The sequence below is a fragment of the Miniopterus natalensis genome, chromosome 10 (assembly GCF_054644295.1).
Source record: "Miniopterus natalensis isolate mMinNat1 chromosome 10, mMinNat1.hap1, whole genome shotgun sequence".
NCBI classification, from domain to species: domain Eukaryota; kingdom Metazoa; phylum Chordata; class Mammalia; order Chiroptera; family Miniopteridae; genus Miniopterus; species Miniopterus natalensis.
In genome coordinates, this window is record NC_142090.1 from 67,123,851 (window position 1) to 67,136,365 (window position 12,515).

Consider the following 12,515-nt stretch of genomic DNA (forward strand, 5'->3'; position numbering starts at 1 on the left):
TGTCTATGTTTTTTTCTAGGAGTTTTATGTTTTTACTTATTTATTCATAAACATTTATTAAAAGAAATGAGAAAGGATCTAGTTAATATTATCTTGACACTTCAAACATATTTTCTTTCTTTCTTTTTAGATTGTTGACACTATTACAGATTTCCCCCATACCCCCTTTTGGTCCCCTCCACCCAGCCTGCATTCTCCCAATTGGAGTGACATTGGTTAATAAAATTATATAGGTTTCAGGGTTACAGTTTAAATTGCTGTTTTATCACTGTGGCTTAGGGCATGTGAATCTGTACACAGGCCCCTCAGTAATATCCCTCCTTACTGCACAGTAAGGTTCCCTTGGCTACCACATCTCCCACCCTTCTTTATGTGATCCCTCTCTTATTTTTTTGCAGAAGGTGTTCTATAAGCCCTCAGTGTTTTTTCAGGAAGAACTGCTCCATATGTAGGTGCACATTCAGTGTTTTTGCTGGAGAAGGTGTGTTCAAAATCTTCCTACACCACCAAGTTGAACCCCAATAAGCTAATAATTTCAATGTAACATAGTTCTTTGATAAAGCTATGATGTACCTAGGCTGAACTTTTGAGGTCAAGGATGGGGTGGAAGGGTTCAATGCCACTAAGTACATTCACATTGCTGTACAAACATCACTGCCATCTATTTCCAAAACTTACGTTACTTTGATTTTTTAAAAAGTATTAATTGATGTAAGAATCAAGACCCACTTATCACCTGCCTTTCCATTTTATATATTCCACTTAAAGAAAAATAGAACTTCTGTGCTCTAAAATTATATCTAGAGCAATTCCTGCATAAATTAAAGATCAGCTTATGGATATTTAAATTATAATTTTAACATTCTACCAATTCTTATGTCATATAAGAATAGCACTGTGTTATTGAATTGAAGCAAAGAACACTTCTTAGTTAAACCATACCAATGCTAAGAATACTAAACGTTTTCTTCAGTTGAAGTCAAATTTAAAGTTCAGAACTCCATGCAGTTCTAGGAAAAGTAGAGTATGCCAGAATGTGAAATAATAATGAGACATAGTCTAGTACACTTCTTGGCCCACTGTAGACTGTAATAAATGTTTTATATGAATAAAGGCATTTACAAGGAGAGAAAATTAAATGTGTTATATAAAATATGTTATATAAAATGTTATTAATTTAACAATTGTATAGATCACGATAATTAATAGGCAAAATGAATGGCCAATTACTAATTGAAAGCAAGCAACAAATGTATTACAAGTACTTGTGTCAACTAAGCTAAAATTATTCTAAAACATTAATTAGATTTTAATAGATGTAGAGATTTAAAAGCTGTAGCAAAGCAGCAAGTGATTTACCGAAGGTCACTCTGGAGGGGTGTTGTCACAAGGATGAACGGGGGCCTTTTCAGGTTGAGGTCCACAGTGGGGAGTAGCCAAGAAGAGTGGGACAGTGGAGCCAGGCCACCTCTGTTTCAATTTCTACTCTGCCACTTATTATATTTGTGGAATCAGGCAAATTATTTAACCTTAATTTATTATTATGCCTCAGTTGCTTTATCCATTAAATGAAGCCAATCCTAAGTTTTTGTGAATTGAATGTGTCAATATAGGTCAGGTGTCTCAAACTGTACACGGCACAAACTAAAAGCTTAATGAATGTCAGATATTATTGCCATTAATCTTTCATGATTTAAAACACAGCATAAAAACTAAATTCCCCTTCTCCCTGAAAAGAGTCTGAAATAACACTGAGTACTAATGGAAGGTGTTTGTTTTCATTGTCTTTCATTTATTCTCTTGGGACCCAGGCTGATGAAAAGTGACCTTTTATGAAAGACAAGAATAATGCTATTACCACAGCCACTACCATCCTGGAACATATCTGACCTTGAGTAAGTTATTTAACCTTCCAAAGCCTCAGTTTTCACCATCTGAAAAATGGTGATAACCATTATTTAAAGTTTGTGTAAATATTTAATAAGTACTAAAATAACGTGTTATGGCGATTATACCTCAATTAAAAAAATACATGTAATACTAGCACTTAGCACAATGCTTATACTAATCTAATATTAAGACTTCTCCTATCACTCTCGAAACAGTTTCGCGCCCAATCTTAAGGTAAGAGCTAACATTGATTCATCTCTTTCTCTCATCCCTTATCCCTCACCCCAAGGGAACTCATTAGCAAACTCTTTCTGTTTCAGTTCCAGAATGTAGCTCAGATCCATCCAAATGCCTGTCACTATCCTTGTCCAGCCCCAGACTACTCTAATAGATCTTGTCGCCCAGCTGCTGGTCAGAACAATCCATTCTCCACGTAGAGCCAAGGTGAACTTGAAAGCATATCAATCAGGTGATGCTCAAAGCCTTCAATAGCTTCCTATTACCCTTAGAATCAGATGCTCGCTCTTTACAGTCATTTTTCTACATGACCTGACCCCTGTTCATCTTTTACTTTACCTCTTACCACTTTTCCCCCACCTCCAGAGGCTCTGGTCACACCCTCCTTACTGTTTCTTTAACACACTGAGCTTCCACTCTTCTTTCAAAGAGGCCTCCAAGATCCACCTATAAAGTAGTATCCTCAATACTCCACCCAGTTCCTCTTCATTAATTCTGCCTTGTTCTTTTCAAACCTCTTGTAATGGGAAGTTATACTTATATATCCACTTACACTTATTTAATGTCCTACTATCAGAAGTAAGTTCCTTGAAGATAATTATATTATTGGTCATGGTCTATTCCCTGTTTTATTATTTCATTGTTCTATTATGGATCATGATCATGTTCCTATTCTTAGTGCCAACAGCAGTGCCTAGCATATTTTTGAAATATAATAAAATATTCATTATACAAATGAAAATAGAAATTTAGGGGTATAAATATCTGACAAATCATATCTCATTATGAAGAAAACTATAGGGGGAGTTTTTCTATAGAGAAGGAAGCCCTCAAATCCCCAAATGGAGGCAAAAGGACAGATGGGAGACTTTTTTCTGGAGGTCTCATATATAATTTCCTCATAAACTATTCTGAAATAAGTACAAAAAAAGTTAAGAGAAACTTTATCAGCTTTGTTTCATTCTAGAGTGTATAATTGGTCTGTGGTATTTAAAGGTTTACTTAGGCTAACACAAACATTCCGAAGATAAATCACTGTCAAGGGCATATAATGCCTAAAACCTCAATGCAATGGCTCTGTAACATAAATAAGGGAAAAAAGGGTAAATGGTGATAGGTCCAAAGCTTAGATATTATGATTATTTAGTTGTAGAAGTATGGGATTAGTTAGTTATAGGAGTATATAATACTTAGTAAGCAAAAATGAAAGTGACGTAGAATTTCAGCTACTCTACTCACTGTGCATGGGGTCTGCATCCATGGTTCCCCATCGATCTGCATTGGCAAAGACTTGCTAGTCCTGGAAGAAAATATTTTATTTTAGGTAAAACACTGAAATACTTTACCTAACAGAACTACATATGTAAGATACAAGATGATGAGACCAGGAAATGTGAATATGTTAATAGCTGGGCCCTAAAATTATCAGTTTTAAAAGGGACTTCAACTCTTGCTTATTAATGAATATCCTGAAATGCACGTTGATCACAGGGATGTTGAGTTTCTGGTAAATGTGGTGATATAAACAAAGACTCTGATGTCCCCCCAATATATAGGGTATATGTTTGATGGGAAAATCAGAATTCCTACAACCAGAAGAGGTTCCTTGTTTTTATGCAAACCCACACTGCAAAGCTGGTAAAAAGTGTTTGATACCTCGGATTTTCCAATATCAACACTTTCATATAAATAACACCAATTATATCTGTACTGTAATCCATGCTTTCACCTTACCTTTTTTACTACAGGTAAAATTTTGGAAAAAGTATTTCTTGACAAGGTTGAAATTGAAAACATATATAAAATCTTAATTATTCTGATGATTAATTATTTAATTTTATAGAAAAACTGGTGCACTTTAGTCCATGAAAGAATTTAAGTTAATCATGTTTTAACAGTGTTTTCATTGGGTAATTTGCCCAGCAGCTACTTCGATGCTCCAGTGAACTAAACTGAGTGTGACCCAGATTGGAGGGGATGAAATTTGTATGTTAGAATTGAATCCATGGTTTCAATAAGAGAATAACTAATCCCAATGAACCTGATAATAATAGCTAACCAATTTTCATTATTTTGAAATGTATCAGTATTAATCATTGATAACTTGAGGCACAAATAAGACAAATGTTGCTATCAGAGCCTTGCATTCTTATAATTAGTTTGTAGTTATGCCATGTCAACCCCTTTTTTCAACTGTAAAGAACTACCTGATGACCACAGAGGAGCACTGGGCCAGCCGCCTCCCAGCACTTTTCAGTCCCGTGTATATTTGCCCCATCTCCATGGCTCCTTCCAAGCCAACCACCTCCAGCAACTGGTCACTCAGATCTGAAAGGAAACAGAAGTCTTGTAAGTTATAGTGCATAAGCACATGTGTACAATTAAGTGGCATTAGACACTGAGTTAAAAAATAAAAGCTACTTCCAAAGAAAGCTTCTCTGTCTTGGATACTGAAAGTAATGAAAAGATGGCCTATTTATGAAATTCTCAGTTTAACTAAACCTTGAGGTGCTGTGGGAAAAGATTTGCTGTCAGCTTACTCTAAAACAAAATGGGAAGAATGGATCGTGAGCCAAATAATGCCAAAAAATATACCAGTAGTTTTTAACATCAACAAACTTAATGTTATTCCACATGTATATGTAGAACATTATACATCCCACATCAGACACTTGGCAGCAAACACACATTTCAGCACTATAAATAAAGTATGAGAATACGCTGTCAAATAAGATTTTGTTAAATCACTCCAACGAAAGACCTAAGAGATCATGCAATTAAAGTTCTCATTTTAGAGAGAAGGCTGAGCCTCTAAGTCACTGAGTGACTTGTACAGAGTCATATGTAACTCCACGCATAAGTTCAAGAAACAATATTAATTTCGTGAAATGTTTTCCTGATGATAGGAATACACAATGGAAATACTGTTTGGAAGTAGACTAGATAATTAGCACAGTACAATCATTTTTGTTAACAGAGGACAGGAGAAAGAGGTGGATAGTAATAAGCATTGCCTTTGAGCATTACAAAGTGCCTGTCACTGGACTTTCTATATATATTATCTTGTTTGCTCCACCTGAAAGCCATTTGAAGACAAATATGATTATTCCCATTTATAGACACAGAAGCTGAGAATTACAGGAGTTAACTAATTTATTCATATCCACATACCTAGGAAGCGACAGAGCCAGAGTTTGAACCCAACCACTTTGACGCATTAACCACTTTGCTATTTTTGATAAATCAGCCATATAAAAAAGAAAACCTTGAAAAATTAGAGAAATGTTTCTTTCGTAGGAAGGGAGATGGGAGGGACTTTTTTACTGAGCCAGAAAAGCAAAGTTCGCACTCGCGTCAGTAGAATCCCATAGGACCCAGCTCTACACGCAGCCCGTGAGCTTACCTACTGAGCTCAGAATGCTTGAACTTGGACTTGGAGGTAAAATCCTAGATGCACATATATGGTCTTTTAATATTCTCATGAATTTTCAAATGTAAATAAGTAGTTTAATATTGCTTTAGTAGCGAAAAAAGCTGGAGGTTGTGTCAGATTGGGCAGGTCTGACGATTACACGAGGTAATCTTGTAATGGTGATAGTTGAAGCTCTTGAAGGAAAACAGGCAAATATGTTTCATCTGGACTCCATTTTGTAGGGAAAATCTTCATTCTCTGCTAATCAGTTTTAGCATGGAATTCAGAGATGGAGATGATACATTTTCAGGGTCATTCAAGTGTGTGGCAAATAGCATTTTGAAATCCCAAAGTTTGTTAGGCCCATGATCACTGGCAAATTTAATATAAACCTTTGAAATAGAAAGTCTGACCAAGTATTTTTTCAAGTAAAATTTATATTTTTAAACTTTAAGCTACAGCTGCAATATTAGATTTCTCTAAGTAAAAACAACCTTTTAACCACAAAGTCAAATGTTAACAAGTCATAATAATTTAGAGCATTCACCTTGCTGTTCTAAACCCTATGTAGACTTATTTCTCATGAAACTTATTCTGTTTCTAGTTTAAATTTATATTGCCAAGAACAGATGGACAAGAAATGGAAACATATTCTTTCAGCTGTAGCCGGCACTAAAATGTGCTTGGCTCTATAGCCTGGGTGTTAATACAGCATTTCTTAGATACGTCAACCAGAAAACTACACTGTGGCAAGCACAAAAGCCACAGATGTGTGCCTGGTGACATCTATAAAACAACCACCACAACAAGAAGATTGAAGTTCATGTATTGTATTATACATTTTGCACTGCCCGATTTGTGAGCAGGTGAAATTGCATGCTAATTTGTAGTGATCTGGTTGATAAGAACTATTCTACAAGAAATGAAACACTTTCTCACAACAGAGTTAATCTGTGAGCCCTAACTTTTCCATGAATCACAGGGATTTTCTACACCCACACCATATTGCTACTGTCTACCACTCTCTTCCTAATTTTTTTCTTTCTTTTAATTTGTCTTTCTATTTCTCCTGGCAAAAATGCCCTGATATTCAATTCAACCATTAATAATCATTAATGATGTATTTCTGGTGGATTTAGAAGACTGATGCTTTCAAACTTTCATGTTCTTGCTAACACAAAGAACTGCATAGAAAGGGTAGAATATTTACTAACTCTGGCAAAGGTAAATAAATACATATTCCTTTTAATTAGGTGCTCAGAAAAAAATAAAAACAAACTCTAAATTTGTGCTGCACAAATTTGCTCCCATAACACTTTCACAGTTTTTGATACAACAGCCTGCAGTGTCTGTGTACAACTGATGCCTCTTACATATTGTTTTTGAGATCAGGGGCCCTGATTGATTTCAGACTAAGATAGTTTCTGTCTATATAACTTTGAACTCTATTTCTATATGCAGTAATATCTAAAAATATCAAAGACTTTCTCACTTCATGTTTTAGCTAAGTTTTATTTGAAGTGCAAGACCCCTTGGGAAGTAATGACCAACCAGATGAACCTATTTAATTGGTTTGCTACCTGGCTACTGATTTTATACTTAAGAGTAAGAGTAGCTAACTACAGCCCATGAATAAAATCTGGCCCACTGCCTATTTTTACATGGCTTGTTAGTTAAAGATGGTCTTTATATGCTTACAAAGTAGAAAATTTTTTCAAAGAATAATATATTGTGACATCTGAAGATTATATAAAATTCAAATTTCAGTGTTCATAAATTAGTTTTTACTGGAACACAGCCACACTCATTCGTTTAGGTTTTGTCTATGTTTGCTTTCACACTACAATAGCGGAGTAGTTGCAACAGAGACCATATGGCCCACAAAGCCTAAAACAGTGACTATATGGACCTTTAGAGAAAAAGTGCCAAGCTCTGCTTAAGAGAACATTAACTCTTCCAGGCCAATGAGGATTTCACTTTAGCATTGCCCCTAGAGTTGGTAAATGGCATTAGGGTGGCCTAAAAGTCCCAATTCCTCAGTGCATGTATCTCTGTGTAGAACACTGTTCTCAACCATGCAGTTCCACCACAATCGTGTGCAGTGAGGTATCTCACAATCAGTTTGTTATTAATAATGAAATACCCATGTGTCCATAAGCTTTATGATAAAAAGAACTAGAGCAGCTTAACGTTCAACATTCAGCTCAGCCATTGCATCCTGGTTGGCTTCCTTGAGTGTGAGAAAAAGAAGTAGAGTATAGGTAGGAAAGCAAAAGTTGCATCCAGACCTGAACATCCAGGTGAGTCAGATGACCTGTGTGAGTCACCTACCAAGTATTGAGAAATCCTACATCTTGATATTCTGAAGTGTTTGTCTATCCAGAGGAAGATACTGCTTTTGTTTTGGGAGAAACAGTGCATTTCTGAAAGAACTGACATGTCTTTCCCAATGCTCCATGGAGTAACGGAGGCAAGAGAATCTGTCAAATTTGGTATTTTCATATTTAAAATAAAAAGGTCTATAATAAGTGCTTCAGAAGAAAGAAACTTAGTGAAACAACCCAAACTGGATGACATTAGAGCAAGATTTTCAACACTGGGTCAGTGACTCTGAATGCAGAAAAACACCATTTTATTTACACTAATATATAATTGAAGATAAGTACTTCTTTCAAGTACAAATTTAGGGAAGAAATCATAGTTGTAGTAAAAATACCTGTGACTTTGCCACTGACAGATATCAGATATTTTCTTATCATAGCGATTTTCAACCTTTTTCATCTCATGGCACACATCAACTAATTAATAAAATTCTGTGGTACACCAAAAAATATATTATACTTTTTGCTGATCTGACAAAAACCAACAACAAACTTACCACCATCACAAACAAAAAAACAGGTAATTTTGACTGATTTACAAACAATAATAATAATAATAATAATAATAGTAATTACCTACCCTTTTTGCTTCTAAGTGACTTTTTAAAAAATCAGGTGCCAATACTTGTATATAAAGATTTCTGGTACCAAGAATTAACCAATCAGGCACAACTTCATTATGCGATGTGACCAATAAGATGCCGCCCTAGTATATGACCTGTGTATTTTGGTTCAAGACAGGGCAGTCACACCGAAGGCTATTGTTATGTTGGCTGTTGTCATTTTTCTTTTTTTGACAATCTAAGGGAAAAGAGGTCAGTGCCCTTGACTAAATAGTCAGGTATTGCATGTTTTACAAATTTCAGCACACTGGTTGAAAATTGTGGCCTTATCACATTACAGTTGTTGGAGTGTTTCAAAATGCTATTTATACTAATTATTACTTTTACATCTTCATACTTATTGATCCTCTGTTAGATTTTTAAAATTAACTTATTAAAAAAGAAGCTCACATATTACTAAATCAAAATTTTAACAGCATTTCAATATAATTGGTATTTTTAACCTGTAAAACTTTGTTAGCCTGTATATATTTTTATGAGTTTTAAAACATTGCTCTGAGAAGAGCCTGAGAAGAGTCTGTAGACTTGCAGAAAGGACTACAGCACAAACGGTTAAGAAGCCCTTCCTTAGAGTTTAACTTGCCTTTGACTTTGTAAATCTTTCCTGAATGTCGTCAGTGCTGCATCGCTTTGTTCCACAGTGACCGGGGGTCGGACTGTAAAGACCCGAAAGTCAGGGGTGAGGTAGATTCCAGAGCACAGGAGCGGCACAGCTACTAAGTGGGCAGTGTTTGTTCATAGCTTAATCTCATCATTTTGACAGTTATGCCCTGTTAATAAGTCTCATTATGTAATTGTTTCAGACTGCCATATGTGAGGGACAGGAGAGGATGCCTTACACACACAGACTGCATGTGGGCTGGAGCATTTCATAGAATATAGTGTGTACTGAAGTGAGGGGCAGGGCGCACTCCTTTGTGCCTGGTGTCCTGCAACCGGCCACAACACTGTGGGAGGCCATGCCCTGGGGCACACCCTTTGGCTCAGCAGGGACATGTTGAAATCACTATACATAGCTAATTAGATCATCATCTAGTGAGTCCTCAGTTGGCCAGGGTGAGCCCGAGCCAGCCATGGAGGTGTACCTTTGAGAGTGGGTAGACTGTGTGTTGTGCCTTCGAGTGTGGGTAGACTCTGTGTCTTCCAGTGGTGCTTTATTTACCTAGCAACCTCGGCAACATGCGTGAGGATCCAGAATAAACTTTTAAAAGGCCAATGTATACATGAAATCCATCCGTCAAAGCAAATACTTCAAGAATTCTTCCTCGACATGTCCATTTATTGCCCATTGATTTGGATTGTTTCTCACAAGCATAAATAGTTGTTTTCCCAGACCTCCATACCTGAGAAAATGCAATTAGAAGAGGGGGTGAGTGGAGAGAGCTAAAGCAAAATTTTATTGATATGGCCTCTGTGTTTCCCGGTACACATGTGCAAATATTAAAGCAGACTTTTAACACCTTAGGAAAGATATTATGCAATTACAGGTATATCAAGAAAATGGAAAGGGGATATACATACATACATATATATATATATATATATATATATATATACACACACACACATATATGCATATATACACACATATATGTATATACATGTATATACATATATATGTATGGATACACACTATATGCTTTCTATGGGCAGTTCTCTGTTCAGGCACTTATAGGCATTTTTCCATTTAAGAATTATAACCATCATTTAAGGCTGGTGTTAGTCCCCTCATTTTATTGATTAGAAAACTATGTTACTTATCCAAGTCTTCACATATAGCTGAAAATCTGGTTTTCCAACTAGGTATTCCTGATTAAAAATTCCATGCAACTGTATATACAGACAATACTAAGAACTAACCAATTAAATGTTATCAATGATGAAAAAGAAAAACATTACAAAGAAATGTATATGTAACACCTTGAAATGGTATCACTAATTATCTTACCACTAAATAGTTTCAGATGTCACCAAATTGAAAAACAGTATAAAATTCTCGTTTACAATGACTACTGAGATCATGTATGAATCATACTCTGAAGAATCTCTATAAGAAGGCTAAGAAAAGCGAAATACTTTTTGGAAAAATTTCCATCCCAAATGGTCTGGTACAAAAATGGATTAACTAGAGTTATTTGGAAAACGTAGCAGTGTGAAATATCCCATTTCCTGTTGAAATCTAAAAGATAAGGGGTTAAGGTACATATACGGAATATATATATATAAAACGGAATCACATGCCTGCCTTTAAAAATGACTTTTAAAGAATGGATTTGATCATCTCTTTGAATGCCATCTGGTTTTTGAAAACAACCAGCTAGAGCTGACTCTAACTATGTATTTTCATTCTAAAATTCTGAACTTCCCTAAATGAATCCAAAAAAAGTAAAGACCAGAAATCACAGTGTGGCATATTGTCAACAGCCTTCCTTCTTGTGACCAAAGTGTTTCAGGGCCTTCAAATCACTTTGTTATGGTGCGCTTGAGAAGTGATCTTCACCCCGGGAACACACAACCCAAGAAACACACGCATTTCATTCACAAGGCTCAGAGGGAAGCAGCTTAAGGGACCCTGAGCGCTGCCACATCTGGGTGCTTGAGTCGGTTTCTTCTAGTCCAGCTTTGTGCAGGGACTAAAGGCGGTGGCCTGCTTTCTGTGTGAATGAGCTACTGGTGTGTGTAGGGATGTTTTCACAGACCAAGCCTCTCCTGCCCTCTTCCATAAACCAAGCTACTTCACTTGTCGCTCCTCATATTAACACTGTTCCTAAACAAAGCAAGTGCTCATGAAGGATGGCTGGTGTCAGCAAATTCTGAAGAGCTGCCAGAGGGGCACCTGCACCCTAACACTGACGCCTGCTAAGGGGGTGAAGTTAACAGGAAGATCACCCACCCTTATTCTCCTAAGAATTAAGCAATTTCAACAATTAAAAAAACCCCCCACACACCTAAATTAAAATCCAATTTATTAGGGGGCAGTGCCAGATTACTTTACATATGACTATGCAATCATTACATTCAATTTTCAGAACCACTGTGAAAATCAGTTATTTTCTTGAAATATAATATAGAATAGAATGGAATGGCAGGTTTTACTGTCCCCTTAATTTAATTTCAATGAAACATGAAAAACACTTGTGGAAAAAACCAATAAAATGAAAAACACACACATGGTAATGGATTTAAACTTACTTGTAAAGTTAATGCTAAAAATGAAAATAAGGACAACAGAGTGATAAATAATAGGGACTTACACTAAAAATTTCCCCGCATAACAGATCTGGTTTTTATTTCCAGTTTATCCCGGTAACATATAAATATTGTACTCCTTCCTAGCAAAAGATTGAGAGGTTCTATTGTCCCGGGGTTTCTGTGCTTTCTCAGACCACTCGCATAAACGTGCACTGCTGGGCAGAAGTCAGTCTTACTTTCCGGGCAGAATGTCTTCAGAAAAGAGGTTACATGACTAAATAGAATGAAATCCCAGTCGCCTTCCTTTAGAGCTTTTTGGTATCTGTAAAATATAGGATTATACCCTGAAATCTGGTGTCCTGCCAAAGGACCCTCGACAACCTGCTGAGCTGAAGGCTTTTGCACAACAGGGATGCCACAGTTTCTGGTTAGAACAGTGTGTGTGTTTAAGGAGTTTGCTGTAAGGAAGGACTGAGGACCCCCATGAACAGAGAAAAAGACATGAGAACAGAACTGAGACAGGAACTGTTATTGTCTCAAGCACCAGTGACACAGCATCAGCACTGCCTCGCTGTTTAAAGATGAGTGGTTTTGAATCATCAATGCCTCTAGGAAAAAATTATTCAAGTCAGAGAATGCTCTGCCTAGGTGTTTTTTTTCCATCTTTTTCAGCTTATAAGACATTGTAGACAGATGGACCTTCGTACCTAATAAGCTCCGTGTTAACGAGTTGGTATAGCTTAGTATACACCTGAGTTCTTCTATTTTGTATACTTCCTC

The 12,515-nt window shown here is 36.4% G+C and overlaps 1 protein-coding gene across 2 annotated transcripts in view; it reads right to left on the reverse strand.

Annotated features, from left to right (window-relative positions):
* DGKB (diacylglycerol kinase beta) overlaps positions 1-12,515 on the reverse strand; it is a 527,061-nt gene that overhangs the window by 22,243 nt on the left and 492,303 nt on the right. For both annotated transcript variants that reach the window (XM_016218863.2, XM_016218862.2), the window contains 2 exons: positions 4,335-4,455; positions 3,367-3,427 (listed from right to left, as the gene is read on the reverse strand). In XM_016218863.2, the coding sequence (XP_016074349.1) occupies positions 3,367-3,427; positions 4,335-4,455 (182 nt within the window). The remainder of the gene's footprint in view (positions 1-3,366; positions 3,428-4,334; positions 4,456-12,515) is intronic.